Source organism: Cimex lectularius, unplaced genomic scaffold (genome assembly GCF_000648675.2).
Source record: "Cimex lectularius strain Harlan isolate CLEC.00 unplaced genomic scaffold, Clec_2.1 scaffold154, whole genome shotgun sequence".
Lineage (NCBI taxonomy): Eukaryota > Metazoa > Arthropoda > Insecta > Hemiptera > Cimicidae > Cimex > Cimex lectularius.
This window is the reverse complement of record NW_019392807.1, coordinates 1,061,000-1,077,791: the sequence shown is the minus strand read 5'-3', so window position 1 is coordinate 1,077,791 and position 16,792 is coordinate 1,061,000. Positions and strand designations below refer to the sequence as shown.

General features: G+C 34.1%; 1 protein-coding gene across 1 annotated transcript; it reads right to left on the bottom strand.

Annotated features, from left to right (window-relative positions):
• Position 1: 1 nt before the first annotated feature.
• Positions 2-14,583, bottom strand: LOC106664696 (phospholipase A-2-activating protein). Its single transcript, XM_014390634.2, has 12 exons — positions 14,058-14,583; positions 9,901-10,088; positions 8,428-8,655; positions 6,465-6,612; positions 6,085-6,255; positions 5,900-6,025; positions 5,526-5,791; positions 4,139-4,219; positions 3,763-3,831; positions 3,553-3,699; positions 520-803; positions 2-464 (listed from the first exon to the last, which is right to left on the bottom strand). Exons 1-12 carry the CDS (start codon positions 14,186-14,188, stop codon positions 162-164), a joined length of 2,142 nt encoding a protein of 713 aa, XP_014246120.1. The 5' UTR covers positions 14,189-14,583; the 3' UTR covers positions 2-161.
• Between the last annotated feature and the right edge of the window lie 2,209 nt (positions 14,584-16,792).

Genomic DNA, 16,792 nt, shown 5'->3' with positions numbered 1-16,792 from the left:
ATCGTTTATAATTATACTCAAGAGATTCAGATTAATTGTGAATATTCTAATTCTCTGGAAATAGTTTTAATATAAATGTGTTATCACACGTTATTTCCATTTGAGTTTATTAATAAATTATTGGTATAACTTTTCAAATAAGAATAAAACACAATGACTTTTTAAACGTTCTTATTTACAGATTCCCATTGGTTCAAGATATACTTACATGCCGTTACCACCTTTTCTACTTTAGACTGAGAAATCTGGGATGTCAAGAAGTTCAACGTCATTGACGATATCAACGAATCTTTGCTATAGCAGTACAACGTGCCTAACGACACGACGGCTCTGAATATTGCCTCTTCGTCTTTGAAAAAATTCAACAGATCTTGCACATAAACCAAACAATCTCTAATTTCATTAGGGTCGTTCTTCTTGGTGAAGTAAACACTTGAGTTTAACAGTAAAGTTGCAGCAGCAACCTGAAATTTCACATGGATAATTTTTTTCCTTAAATAATGAAATAAATTAACTTACCTGCAATGGCTTGTTAAAATTGGTTCCTTCGATTACAGATGTCCTCAAAAGGCTAAATATGTCATCTTTATTTTTTGCGTACAATTCTTCACCTGAGGGTTGAGACATCATATTGCATATAACCCTTATAGCAAGCATTTTATTTACTGGTAAACTCGACGGAGCCATATATCCCAGTATGTTCTTCATTAACTTTGGCCCGAATTCATTTGAACACAATTTATGGTTTATAACATCTTTTCTTATAGCCAGACGAGTTATGTCCAGAACGGGAAATACATTTCCTGAAATCGAAAGCTATATCATTATATAACTAATTAATTACCTTAGTGTTTGTTTTGCACAGAATAAAAAAATTATTTACTTTACGACAAGAGCCTTTTACAAAAATAAAAATAAAAAACGTGATGAAAACAAAGCTAAGGGTTTTTACACACAAAAAGAGATGTAGAAAAATTATAGGAAATAAAAGGTCTCATATGATTTGACTTGTCTTTCCTATCCCCGGCAAGCCTCATTTGAGAACCAAGTCACTTATCGCACAGAGCATTTTCTATTGGTTACTATTTTTCCCCACCTTTATGAATTCCCACTTTGAAAGTTTTAGATTCAGTGTGAAACCTGCTTTCTGACAACATGTAACATTTTATTCCATAGCCAATGTATAGCTCCATTGGCGCCTGAGAAAATTGGCTGTGAATTTTTTGTTTAATAAATCTTTTGCTTTCTAAAGATAAGATTTGATTATTTTTTAATCATATTTTTACCATTTTTACATTAAATATGATTAAGAATTGGTGATTTCAAGGCTTGTAAAGACAAAAACTTCAAAAGTTTAACAATTTTGTGTTCTCTTCAGCTATTTTTCTCTTCGTTTAATTGTAACTAGTTTAATTTTTAAATAAATTAGGTTATAATGATAAATAATGCTAACTATAAAAATCTATGTCTATTTTCCAATTTGCTAAATTTTTTAAATATGAATTTTTGCCAATTTTTAAAAATGGAATCTTACAAGGAGCTGTCAAATTTAAAAGAAGGTTAACATTGTTATTTGGAGCATATTGTAAGTTGTTAAAATGGTACAAAAGGTCGACCTTTCACCTCATCCAGAAACTGAATGACTTTTAACTAGTTGTGATAAGTTTTAATAACCTGGTGTATAGGTAATATCTTAACCTTCCCGACCAGAGTCCTTTGTCCTCTTACTCCTATTACCCTACCTTCCATCATCTGGGGGACAAAAAGGACAAATCCATTGTGTAAATTGTGGAAAACATGCTAAGAAAGTGAGAATATGCAGTCAGATAGAAAAACAGGTGACAAAAAAATTGGGCTGTGCCTGAAAACAACACCATTCTACACACTTACTTGGGGCAAAAGTCTGCATATGTATCTGGCATACCATTCCTTGACTCACGAATAATCTGGATCTAGTTATGGTCTGGATGAAGAAACAAATTTAATTGTTATCTGCCAAGCTTTTGAACGATCTTAACACGTTCGTTACGGCACTGATTTTTAAAGAATCTCACTCAAGATATGGCAATTTTTTTTTCGAAAATCTTTAAAAAAATATCAGATCGAAAAACAGTCTTCACAGTTATGTTGCCAAGCAATACTAAAGGCTTATAACACCGATTCAATTCTAAAAATACTCCTAATACCTTACAAGCTTGAAAACGGGGTTTTTCTAGAAGAGGTGCGTTATTCTGGAATTATGTCTCCATATGGAGAAGGGTTTAGTGCGTCTTTCCAGATCGATGGCAGTAACGATCTGTTGAAAGATGTTTTCAAATTTACATAATTATTTTTTTAATAAATGGTCATCAAATTTCTTTGAACATGATCTTACGTTGATTGCAATAGTGTTCTTGGCCATTTTCAAAGAAATTTAAAACCATTAATTAACTTAATTATGTAAATTTGTAGATATCTTAAAAAATGTTTTGCTCTAATGATGACCTCAAAATAGGCCGAAAGCTTGGCAGATAATTGAATTAGTTCTTTCTTACAGACTATACTGAAATCCAGATTATTTGCCAGTAAAAAAGTGGTTGATACATCTAACACTTTAAACAGCAATTCCTTGGTTCCTTATAGGAGCTAGTAGGAATATCACCTGATACGAAAATTGTGCTAGAGCACGGCAAAAGTGATGGAATAAAGTAACAATTTTTGGCGGAAACAGGGCTGTTTTATAGTGTATAATACTGAAAGGTATCTGATTATGAGATCCATTTTATGTATATTGAGAGTGAATGTATTTATTAGCATGTATGTGAAAGGGCCGATGGTGGAATATTAGTGCTCCATTCCTTACTTGAGTGAAGTAGGAAAGAATATACTTAAGAATGGGTGAATCTAGGATTTAAACACTGCATGGTGGCAATAAATCTAAGCAGCAGTGATTTTTTTTTTTTTTTTTTTTTTTTTTTTTTTTTTTTTTGTGCAAAGGGTCAATGCATGCACTCTGAAAGACCGTAATGAAGTCATTGAATTCACTTGATTATTGAGTAAATCAAGGAGGGAAAATGACTTTCCTACATTGAGGGGATCAATCCAGACTGAAATGGTAAAGGAAGGCCACAACGGTTAAGTAAAGACAGAACAGACTGCAAACCTAATCTTAGAGTGAAGAAGAGTTTCAACAAAATGAGAAATTCGTGGAAAAAGTGTTAGTGAGGAGTACGTATGCGCCTAGAGTGTAATTTTTTAATTAGAATTAATTAAGGTTTTTAATTGGGATAAAAAAGTCAATGGCACGAGCGGGATTCGAACCCACGATCTTCTGCTAGATATGCTGCTGCTCTACCACTTGAGCTATCGTGACCTCGATCCACTCGGACATCAACTTCCTATCTCAACCCCACATTTTGAGTTTTCCCTCCTTTGTGCCATTTTTAATTATTTGTAATATATTAATTGGCCAAGCGGACCACGAAATTAGTGAATTTTTAATTAGAACACATCGACAGTAAATGTTAATGTTTATCCCCCCTCCGGTTAAGGTAATATTTATAACTTTACTACCTTCTGGCCAGTGCATCATGTCCATCAAAATATGCAGAGCGTCAGAGGAAGGTTTAACATTAGTCGTCCCAAGCGTGATAATTGTGTTTATCCTGTCTGAATCAATTTCCCCAGTAGCTGTTTTGGGACACAGTTCAAGTATTTTATCTGAAAGTAAATGCAACAGTAATAACAATAACCAAATAATCGAGTTTACATAATAAAACAAACCTTGGATTTTTGGAATATTGGCGACTTCAAAAAGGACATACTCTTTTTGGGGGAAAATACTCTTTGATACTGTAACCAGGGAACATATTAATTTTCAATATTAGTAAAAACAATATACATTAACAACCCATCAAACACATCAATGAATAAAGTAAGACATGATAGAAAATTTTTTTTTACTGGTTAAATCTAAATACAATACTTAATATAAAGAAATATCATCATCCTTTATATTTAAAAAAAATTATATTTCACATGCATACTCTATTGGTAAAAATTAGAGAAACAATAATGTTATAGCAGTACATAACAATATAAATATAAAGCAAATGATGAAGGAATACTCTAAGAATATTTGACAAATGAAAAAACTCACAAGGCTCAACACTGCTGTTACTAGAATCTTTCCCAGTAGATTGATCGTCTCTGTCTCCACCTGGAATGTATCTTGACCCACCTAAAAAAATAAATTTATTTTAGGACACTATACTCTGACATACACACATATTCGCATAATATTAACAAGTTTGTTACTGCTGATTAGTAAAGAAATAAAGATTTTTTTTTGAGTTTTGAAATTTAATTAGGACATAAATGACCCTTAATTTTGCTTAAAAAAATTTGCTTTTTGTAGATTTTTGGGCACACCATTATGAAAAAATGTCTGTAGTAAATGGGTAAGGTAAGGTTAGGCAAACCAGCAATATCTATTGTTTACTCAATATTATATAATAATATATGGCAGCTCATATATTATTAAAAACTTCTGCCAAGTGGACAGGCAGTATAGCTTCCTCACATGCGCGTATGTTATTCCGTTTGGAATAAAATTCATAGGCGATCATCTAGAAAGCAACCTGCATAACCCCTGAAAATTGAATAAGAATCTGACAAATGGTTTCAAAGATATAGCTGTGTACATGATTTTATGTTTGTGCATGTGCATATGTTAAACCGATTGGTATAAAATTTATAGGGGACTATCTGGAAACCAACTTGCACAGTCCCTGCAAATTTCATAAAAATCTGTGAAATGGTTTCAGAGATAGAGCTGTATACGAGATTTTACGTTTGCACATGCACAAGCAATACCGTTGACACGATTACGATGAAATTTATAGGGGACCATCGAGAAACCAACCTGCACAATCTCTGAAAATTTCATAAAAATTGGTCAATTTACATTAAAAAAATGCTCTAAAATATATATTCACATAGGTGATATGAGTATGCAGAAAGGCGAAATAAAAATATTAAAAAATGGAAAATTTTCAAAATTCAAATTTTTTTGGGCGAAATCAGAACCTATTCACAAAAAGTGGCGTATATGTGTCTGATATTTTGGAGTGTAAAATCACCAAAATAAAGTTTGGTTCAAATCCACGACCCACCAACCTGGTCATCTTTTTTAAGACTTATTACAAGTCAATGAGAAAAAAAAATTAACATCCATAATTCAATTCACAATTATTCAATAACATACTAGGTTTTAATTGTTATGAGATTTAAGATTAATAATTTAACAAATTCGATTTTACTCTGTTTTTGTGTTTTGTAAAATTGAATTTAGGTTAGGGAACCTGAGAAATACTGAGAATGAGTAAATGGAAACTGTCAATGCTTAATGGTCTTATATTAAATTTTCTCCATTTAGCAGTTTTCCTAATAAATCATTTAAATTCCAGTATTTAAGGTGATTTCAATCGGTTTTAATTTAATTTAATTTATTGCATTTATAATGGTTTTATAGCAGTAACTCTTACCTGTAAACGGGTCAATATACGGTTCACTTGGTTTTGTTGAAGTCTGTGGTGTGTTTTGCCGGATAAAATCGACAATTTGTTGAAGATAAGCGTATGAAAGGTTGTTTTGGTCTATGAATTTCTTAGCCGACTCGTATTCGTCATCTCCTTTGTTGTAGTATAGTTTAAGAGGCGGCTTGCCATCTTCAACATCGACAAAGAAAACAAAATCAGAAGTCTGTTTAGCCCCTCCATCACCTTTGACTTCATTAGACTCCCTGGTGTCCCTAGAATGGTTTCATAAATTTTTTCTTCACGACTATGGCCAATTGAAATGTTTAATAATAAAAAATAAAAAATCAAGCGCAAAACATTTTGCAAAATTGTTTCCTTACATTCTTGTAGTTTCATTTAAATTGGCTACATTTTTGGCCTCCTCGCATTCTTTGACGAAGGCCGCCATCACTTCAACGCTTGCCATTCGTTCATCGTCTTGAGAAAATATACGAATATTTCCATCACTGGAAAAAAAAAAGTTTTGAAAAATTCAAGGTTTTAATCTCATGTCAATTCTTATTACCTAGCACCTGTCACGATGTCGTTGTTTGGTAAAATTGCAACATCCCAAATGGTTTGAGACGGGTGTTCAATCTGTTCAATATTTGGCTCAGCAAAAATATTTGTCCATAAAATTAGCTGACTGTCTTCACCAGCAGTTACAAAAAACGTATTATCCAAGGATGTAACAATCCTGTTAAAAAAAAAAAAAAAAAATACTATGCATATAATAATTAAAACTTTAAAGAAATTGTCTTAAAAACTATTGCAATTTTAAAAAAAATTAAATTGTATTCCCAGAACTAATACACACAGCCAATTCAACACTTCTAACTATAATAATTTAATTATTTATATTGCTTAAACAAATGTGAAATAAAATATGTTTTCACCAATACATACGCATATATTGAATTACTATGACCATGGTAGGCCTGTAAGCAACCATCATTGTATGCACTCCATCGTCTAACAATGCCATCATTTCCACACGAAAGGAATTGAACAGAATCATTGAGTGGTGCCAAAGCCCGTACACAGTCAGTATGGCCTAGATAAAGTAAATCAAAATTCAATTAAATGTAATAATTAATCAAATTTTATACTAAAAATAAAAATGAGTGCACAATGATGTCAAGGCCTGATTATAAAACACAAAATACAACTTTTCGATATCGACTAAATATATCATTTTATAATCTCTTTCTAGATAATTAGACATTTAAAACTAATTTGGTAAATATCAACATATACAGGGTGTTACAGGTTTAAATGTCAATACTGCCATGGTGCATGAGAGTCATTGTTCAGACACTGCTGTTACTATTTCTTCCCACTTTGAACCAGTTTTTGGATTCAGTGTGAAGCCAGCTTACAAACGATATGCACCATTCTGGTTTAGCTCCATTGGCACCAGAGAAAATTGGCTGATTTTTTTTTTTAATCAACTTTTTTTCTTTTTAAATGTAAGATTTGATGATTTTTCCATTAAATAAGGTTACAAAATACATTGTTAAATGCTAAAATATTTGATTTTCCAGGTTTTCTAAAAAAAATTCTTTTTTTTTTTTAAGTTATAAATTTGTAGTTCTTTTCATTTAAATCGTAAATCATTTAATATTTAATGGTATAAAAATGCATTTCTAGCTTTCAGGGTTTGCGAATTTTTTAAATTAGTTTTTGCTAATTTTTGAAAACGAAGTCTTACTAGAAAGAGCTGTGAAATGAAGAAGGTAAAAATGGTACAAAACGTTTCACCTCTTCCAGAAACTTCTCATGGATAGCTTCTTCTTGGTCAATAATCATTCCCAATTGGATAAGAAGAAGCTAAACAACTTGCAACGACATACTAGAATACCTGGTATTTAGGGAACCCTAACCTTCTTGGACCATAGAGCCCTACTGGCCATTTTCCAACTCCCCTAACCTTCAACATCTGGGGGACAAAAAGAACAAAATTGTAAATTTCAGCAAAAGAGCTGGCGAAGTAGGAAAGTGAGAACCTGCTTCTACTGACCAGGATGTGGCACTGGTGAAAAATTAAAATTGTTCCCAGTGCTTCGAAGAACGAAGAACTAAAAGCGAAATAATAATTACCATTAAAAACAAAAAGGGTTTTACGAAAATTGGATACTAGGTGCGCACTGTGTCGGTTCCAAAACTTAAATGTCGTCTGAGACCCACCCAAAAATTCTAATTTAGACAAAAGATAAAATTATAAGAATAATTTTATGGGTTTTATAATTATTATACTCATTTATGAAAGAAAAAAAATGTCGCCCCAGAGGGACCACAGCAGTTCAGGCTCACGCATCAAATGAGTTAAAGGTTTATATTTAATTGTTATTTGTTTAATTTTTTGTCTTAACTGCAAAATATTTTTTATATAGTTTGATGATCCCTGCTTGATATGATTTGCCTATTAATGCTGGTTTATCTGTTGGCTGTGTTTCGATATTTTTCTTTTCAGTGGTTGGTTTGTTTTTTCAGGCAGATCGGTGAAATGCCAAAACAGTCTGTCAAAATCAGCAAGGATAGGCAGATCAAGAGGATCATAGGAAAAAAAATGAATGTTAAATGTTGTATTAGAGTGAGGTGCTATTTGATGTTGTATGCTTGGGACAGATTAAAATCATCTGACCTAACTCTTTGATCATTTTAGTAAGCTTTAAGTAATTGAAAGCTAATTGTTATATATAACTAGTAATATTTCATTGGTGTTTGTTGTTTTATGTAGTACTTGTAAAAATTCATAGATCTACAAGTGTAAATCGAATGTTTTTGTATTTTTACAATAAATATATAAAAACACTCATCTTTTTACCATACAATTGTTTAACATGACATTTTTTTAAAGGTTTAGTACCTTCAAGACTACAGCTAATCGTTCCATCTTTTTTGAAGACTCTTACAATCTTGTCTGCACATCCTGTGACGATGAAACCGGCAGTTAGATAGATCACAGACCAAACAGGAAGGTCGTGCCCCGTGAACGTGACTTTGGCAACCCTTGCGTAGATATTCCACATTTTCGCCGTGCCATCGCTGGACGATGTGAGGATGCAATCATTTTTCACGGCAAAAATACTGGTAACTGAAATGTAAAAAAAAATCATTATAAAACATGGGCTTATGGAAATATGATTAAAATGAACTACGTTTTTTTTACTGGATTTGGATTCTACCCCCCCCCCCCCATGGATGTTCTAAAGTTATGTTTAATAATATAAATTTACATTTTACATTAAAATGTTTTAGAATATAAATGTTAGATACAAGGACTATTATAATTTTTTTCCATCTAATTAACCCTTTTTAACTTCAAATAAACCTTCTTTTTTTTTCTTCAAATGAAACCTTTTAAACATTAAATTAAAAGAAAAATAAAGGTATGGAAAGAAAGAGGTACAGACAGAAAGAGAAAAAAATGATAGAGGAAAAGAAGAGTGAAATAGAGAAAGAAAGTAGAGAGCAAGAAAAATATAGACAGAAAATAGACAAGAGTGAGTGAGAGTAATATAGACAAAGAGCAAGAAAGAGTGAGAGAGAGATATGGAGAAAGAGAGGGTAAGAAAAAGGGTGAAATACAAAATGAGAGAGAATGAGAATCTTTTTAACTTCAAATTATCCATTTGTAATTACGTATTACCTAACCCGTTTTTAACCTCAAATGAACCCATTTTAATTTCAAAGTAACCCTTTTAACATTAAATTAACCCTTTGTAACATTGAATAACACTTTTAAACTTCAAATTAATCCTTTTTAACATTAAATTGATCCTTTTTAACTTTTAATGGCCTTATGAACATTGCATATTATTCAAGGAAGACTTGTGGATTTGACAATGCCTGGTGCATTTTTCTCTTTAATTCTAACTGTAATTAATTTTCATGTGGTATTTTATTTTTTCTTCCTGTCCTCTTCTAAGGGACCACTTATTTTAATTTTTTTTATAATAATAGAAGAATTACTTGGTTTATACTTAATTTGAAAACATAATTTTCAATTTTAATTGCAATATCTTTTTATATTGTTTTTAAAAGCCCAATTATTTTATATTTTTAATAAAATCCTTAAATGTACAGGAATTTCACCTTACACGCATTTTCTTTACATTTCATACCAATTCTTAAGTTTTTTAATGTTTTAAAGGAAGGGTTAATTTGAAATAAAAAAAAATTAATTTAAATTTAAAAAGGGTTATTTTGATGGGAAAAGGTATATATTTGAAGTGAAATTTATTGCCACCAGAATAAGAGTTATTACTCTACCTCATAAACAATGATTTTATTTTATATAAAAGTATCTAAATCAAATTGAAAAATGTTATCTATGTACCTGCACTTGTGTGTCCTTCAAGCGTTATAATCACTTCTTCAGTTTCTGGGTTAAAGATTAGGATTTTTCTGTCATAGCCACCAGTAACATAAAGGCCTCTTGGAAAAGCTTCTGAAGGTGGAATACTCTGAACACATGTAATGTACTCTTCGTGTCCTTTGTATGTCGCCGAGTGTACAAACCCATCTCTGAAATTAATAAACGACTTGAATTTAAAGCAAACACCATATGCATAGGGTAAAAAAAATTGCTGTTGTAACAGCACTTTAGTGAGTTACACAATACTATATGTATATAAAAATAAAATACAATTTTAGAACAATTTAGTCATGAATGGAATAGGGAAGTTACATTTTGTATGCTTTCATCTACTCATCAACAAATGGTCAGAAGCTGGTTACATTCCGAACTCTTGCTATTTATAATTGCACAAGAGGCAATGATATATGCATGGACTAATTGAACAATTTTAATACTTGGACAACAATGTTTGAATTAAATGAGAGCCTGTCAGTGGACTCAATAACCTTAAATTACTACTAATTTGATTTTAAAAACATTAATTATGATGGCTTGATAAATCATTTGACAATATCGATTGGTAAAATTCGTTCAACTAAACCGATATAAATTAGTCCATCGTATTTTTTTATGAGATCTTGACTCCACTGTTACACCGTATGTCCCTACAAAATTTTTCTCAAAACCTAAATTCCCTAAGCACTTTATACTGAAATAAAGTCAATGGTGATAAACAAAAAATTGACTTGTAAGCAATATAAATTTACAAAATCGCCTAACGACTATTCATAATTTTCTACTTTGTGCTCTCAACGCAGAAAACTCAAAAACACATCTTACACTGATTTTAACTCAATACAGACGGCATACAACATAATCCGAAAAACCTTTAGGCATACATAAATGAAAATAGAAATATAAACTTGCCCCCAATTATGCATTTGAATGGATCAACGGTTTGGCCAACCACAATAGATTGCTTTACTCAGCATTTTGGGTCACTCTACTCTCTGAATGCTAGGAATACCCAACTGGAATTTAACTACGAAAAAACTAAGTTTAAGTTCAATAAATATTCCATTAGCTCATATATTAAACTAATTAAGCCATTTAAAAATAATAACACAGGGTCTGATGGAATTCCATCAATTATTATTCTAAATAAATTGATTCGATTTAGCTAAACCTTTTTATCATCTATTTAATACTTCCTTGAAAGCAGTATTTCCTGTGCAATGAAAACTAATTTTCTAGTATCATTTTTCAAGAATGGCAATAGAAATGAAATAATAATTTATAGGTATACAAACAAGTTTTCAATCATCCCTCAAAATGAATGAAAAAATAAATTATAAAAAAATTAAACCGATATTTACAAATATTATTGCCGAGGAACAACATGGGTTTGTAAACAACAATTCAACAGTAATTTATTTAATGTTTTTTCAGCAGGATATATTTGATGTTTTTCAAAATAAGTAGAGGCAATCTTCATGCATGTTTTTAGGGCCATACGGTGGACCATAGTCTAATTTTCTCAAACTGGAGGGGCTGGGTATAAGTGGCCATTTCTTGCATTAGCTGATTGATTATTTAATGATTGGGTACAGGCCATATCCTTAAATGGTATCATGTCTAAGCCCATTAATGTGCTTCTGAGGTGCCTCAGAGCAGCCACCTCTCCTCTAATGTTCAATATTTATATCAATGACATTGTCAAGAGTAAAAAAGAGCAAATGAAAACAGATTGGGGATGAAATGAGACGGACGTCGGTTTAAATATCGAAAAGGAAATAGTTGGAGGACAAAAAGTTATTTGACGTGGGAAAAATTATCAAGGGTGAAAAACAGTCGAGTCACTTACGTCCGGGCGGGATAGGGATAGGGATAAAAAAAGGCATTCACAAGGCCTACTGCACCTCGACCTGAATAGATCTATTGTGCTCTCCTGTTATTTATAACTCACTGGCCAGCTTCAGGTTATTAGCCAGCCTCCACAGCGGTTCTTTGGTGTAGGATCTTGCTTGTGGTTTTTTTTTTTTTTTCCTAGTTGCAAGAACCTCCACATACATAGACCTTCACAGAAACAAAATGTGTTCTGCAGTCCCCTCCTCTACCTGGCAGTATCGGCACAGTGTTTCTTCTGTCTGTACTCCTATCTGGTGCATGTGCTTTCTTAAGTGGCAGTGCCCTGTCGGAGTCCAACCAGAATCCTCATTCGGTTGCGATTGCCTTCCAGTAATTCTTTTGTAAATTTTGCGAATGGTCCTTCTATGCATCTCTTCGCATGCCTCATACCTGTGGTATTGGTCCACATCTATATTAGCCTGGTTAGTAGTATCTTTTAAACTTTTAAACTGCACCAACCAGGCATTTCATTTAAAAGGAAAAACGTTTCAATACAAAAGAAAGAAGTTCCAATTAAAAAGCAATAAGTTTCAATTAAAGCGAAAAAAGTTTCATTCAACCCGAAAATACTGTATGTACATGTTCACATTTTAATTGATGCACAAAAAAATAAATAAATTCCATTAATATGTTCAAGAATAATCCAATGAATTCCCATTCGTTTTTTTATTTTCCGTTTGGATATTTGGACCAAAAAAAAAAAAAAAAAAAAAAAAAAAAAAAAAAAAAAAAAAAAGATTGATTTGACAACTTGTCAAACCCCACTGTAATTTTAGCAGGACATGTTTGCAGGTTGTCATCTGCGAAAGGAGACTGTATGACACCACTACAAACAAGCGATGTAGCTTTCCTGTTATACATTTGAGTAATTGGACCTTTTCCGTTAATGTGCCTCCACTCCATTCGACCGCTAATATCTCTCTCCAGTCACTTAAGGAAATGCTTCTTTAAATGAAATCATAAATATTGAAACATTTTATTTTAGGTAATTCGTGTAATAATAATTTAGTGTATAAATTGGTTGTCGTCGTAATAATCACAAATGAGTCTCGGGGGGGGGGGGGGGGGTAAAATTTAACTATTTCACTAAGGATGTCTTCAAAAACACCCACATTTCTTGCTGTACACGACTGCCACCACATAAATTCCTGACCTGACCTTCGTCTCAATCTCTGACACCGAGAGCAGTCGAGTCAGGTGGAGGTATATTAAGACCTCTTTCAGACAACGTGGTTGCGTTGATTCAACTAAGTTGCCCGGTTGACTCTCAACTAGTTTACTGCCGTGTGAAGACTCTTTCTTTGCTCGTTTCACACTAGGGAACTTGTTAAATCAACCTTTCCCAATGGGAAGTCACTATGATGTTAGAACCTGAGGAAGCAAGAAAGGAGGAAACCCAGTAGTAAAGAAAAGTGTGGGTTTATCCTTGTTATAAAATTGGGAAACGGGCCTTTACTGTTGTGCTACTTTCCTCCAAGCTTCGCTACTTTGAATTTTATCACTATACTCCTCACATATCATGTCCCATATCACAGAACTAATACGAATATCTTCAATGAACTACTCCACATCGAAACATGCAATTGCAACGCTTTCCATGGTGAACTCAGCTGACTCAACTATGCGACTGGTGCGAAGGATGAATGACGAGCAGAGCCTTTTGAGTCGAGTCAACAAGTGGGGATGAGAACGTGAGCGGCACTCGTGTCTAGGCGGGGGTTGGGGCAACATTTTGCTACCACGTTACACCCCTTGACACAGCCGTTCGACTTGTCGCCTCATCTGCAAGAGACCTAACAGAAAAAGTCCTAGTAATTTGTAGACCGATCAAGAGCCCAGGGGTGAGATCACCCTACCATCACTTTTGTCTTGGGTGAAACTGTGCCACACCCCGAAAATATGTAAAAATAAAACAGATTTTGAAACAATACACCGATCAGCGATCTGGCGAAGGGCCACGCCTCATTTCAATCCTATTTTTTTCCAAATCTAGACCTGATATATTTTTTTTGCGTAGGGAGAAGGTTATAAATCGGTGTTTGAACGACTGGATGTCAATTGAGGACATTGGGATTTCTTTTTCAATCGTTTAAAGTACAAATGAAAAAAGGCCGGCGATGAAATGAGACGGACGTCGGTTTAAATATCGAAAAGGAAATAGTTGGAGGACAAAAAGTTATTTGACGTGGGAAAAGTTATCAAGGGTGAAAAACAGTCGAGTCACTTACGTCCCGGCGGGGGTCCAGAGTTTGGCGAGGAGGTCCCGGCTACCGGATAAGATCGAACCTTCCGGAGTGACCGAGACGGCCCTCACGTCTTTGCTGTGACCCTGGAGAACGTTGAACAAGTGAAAAGGCATCTTGAAATTGGATGAAATGAGCTAGAACCGGGTTTAAGAGAGTCAGAAGTCGGACCGGTCTCGGTTCGACGGTGTAAAGCAAAATGGCGGTTCACGCATGTTCGCCCGGGGCAGGTTTGTTGATTGTTCCACTCATCTCTGCCATAGGATCTTCAGCCCGGCCTTTCACTCGATTTCCTTTCAAAACTTCTCGTCGTATCTATCGAAAAGAAAAAAACCCGAAAAACTTCAATTTTATTCAATCTTCCGAAAGTAAAAAATTCTTTCAAAAATTTGGAGGGGCACACCGACACCCAGGGCTAAAGGTAAAGTATCGAACTTAAAAACATCAATGTTTGACATACGGAGTGGCCAGAATATTATATAAAGTATAATACAATATAAGTAAATATATAATATTGTATTGTGTGTATTGAGTTTTTTCTCAAGCTTAAAATTTTGTTGTTTTTTTTAAATACGATTTCAATTGCTTGGCAACGCCCACCGGCCCACATTTAATACAGACGTCCATGTATACTATTGCCATATGTACAAACAAGATGCATTCTGTGACGTGCTAAAATATTTTTCTCGTTTGGCATTGTTACATCACGAGGGGTGCCCAGCTTTTCTCAATTCAGTGCTTTCTCGTAATCCAACTAATCGTTGCAGGGGGTATTCGCACTACATAGGATGAACATTTTCTTAATTGATTCATCCTCTTTTTCTCTCATTTTTAAGCAGTAGATATATTATACTTAACATAAAAATGTATCCTGATCTAATATTTCATTTTTTAACAGTGAAGGGAGGGGAGGTATTCATAGAACCAAAGAAATCTGGGTAAATTCGTATAGTCTAAGCGGTTCTTGTCGATTCGTATTACTCTCCCACTTACTCACTCCCTCGTACTCTCTCTCTTTATCCTTTATCTCTCTTTCGCTTTCTCTCTTTCTCTCTCTCTCTCTCTCTCTCCTCTCTCTCTCTCTCTCTCTCTCTCTCTCTCATTCTTTCTTTTTCCCTGCCGAGTTGCTTGCATTATGTCTTGTCTATACCGACTTCCTTCCCCACCCCTTCAAAATCCAATACATATAAACATAAAACAGCAATATCTCACTGGAACTCTCAACACGATACGCAAGAATGGCACAATTACGCAGAAAACAAACACTTTGAGCCCTGAAGATGATCTCAATAAAGATCGAAACGTTGGTACGATAAAGAAAATGCTTTTCTGAGACCTACATCACACCAGACCGCATCTCACGATTTCTGAATAATTATCGATTAACGGTCACTAATCACCACACATTATGTAAAACAATGGAATGGGCCATGGAAGAAGAACTATCCAGGAAACCGCAAATAAAAACGCTGCGAATTTGTTCAGATAGAAAAGTGGCAATAGCACAGCTCGGCGATCGTCGAAACCATCTACCAGTTGTTGAAAAAACCAAAACCTTGGGCAGAAACCTACAAGAAAGAAGATGGAAAATAAAATAACGTTGGGTAAAAGCTCACACTAATCAAGAAGGTAATGAAGAAGCAGACCGATACGCGAAAGAAGCGGCAGCAGATAAATCCCTACCTGTGGAATTCCAGGACGTACCTAGATCCTTAATCAGATCGTAAGCGAAAAAGAAGAGCCACGGAATTTGGGACCTCCTACGGTCGGAAGCAACAACACGAAGCCTTACCAAAAACTTTTTTGATAACATCAAAGGTCTCCAGGATTTAGTCTTCACCCTTATAACTTACTTCTACCCTTCACTCTTATAAAATTACTCAGGTCTTAAGCGGAAAAATTCTGTATACCCGAAACGCTTCAGCCTCACGGAGAATGACACCTGTTACTGTAATGCTGCGGTACCCCAAACTTGGGAACACCTGGTGATTGACTACGATCTACAGGAGCAAATGAGGGCAAACCTAATTTCATCAAGATGCGATAATCTTTATTAATTCAATGAACTTCGACTTAATATAATTGTTAATAAATAAAAAAAAGTAAAATGTGTATGTGCGTGTATGTATGTGTATGTATATGTATGCGTATGATGCATATGGATGTGTAATGTAAGGATTGTACCCTTACCATTTTACGAGGGTGCAAAGTTTGGAACGAAATGACTACCAGCAGTGAGTTGACTTTTTCCTCATCTACATCAATCATCCTCGTAAAATGGTAGGGGGTACAATTCCTTCGTCCTTCCCGACGTAAGGTGTCCCAAACTCTCCATTGTAAAACACCAAGGTATATACAAAACGCATGTGTACTGTTTTCGGGATCACGATTAACAGAATACAAAATTTTCTTATCTACATCAATTCACTGATTGTCTTCCCTCGTTCTTCGAGTGAAAGAACCAGTTTCCCTCAGCCTCTGATGAAGTCGTTGGAAAGTGCGATCTGCTGGAACGTCTCAATGTGGAAAACGAGCTATTCTCTTCTTGCAACAGTAGCATTACCGTTGCAGTAACCGTAATGAAATGCTTATCAGAAAGATGTGCATTAGGAAACAAGGACATAATTTAAATCACCAACCTGAGGTAGATGTCAGCTGATAACATAAAGCAAACTGATTGAATTGAACATTAAAGAACTGACACGAAACTCAAGAGCTAA

Excerpts from the sequence above, each read along its gene's own strand:
- LOC106664696 (XM_014390634.2), bottom strand. The coding sequence starts at position 14,188 with ATGCCTTTTCACTTGTTCAACGTTCTCCAGGGTCACAGCAAAGACGTG. Across the intron at positions 6,026-6,084 it reads GACATCGTGACAGGTGCTAG|TGATGGAAATATTCGTATAT; the intron begins GTAATAAGAATT and ends TTTTTTTTCCAG. Across the intron at positions 4,220-5,525 it reads GTATATTGACCCGTTTACAG|GTGGGTCAAGATACATTCCA; the intron begins GTAAGAGTTACT and ends TTATTTTTTTAG.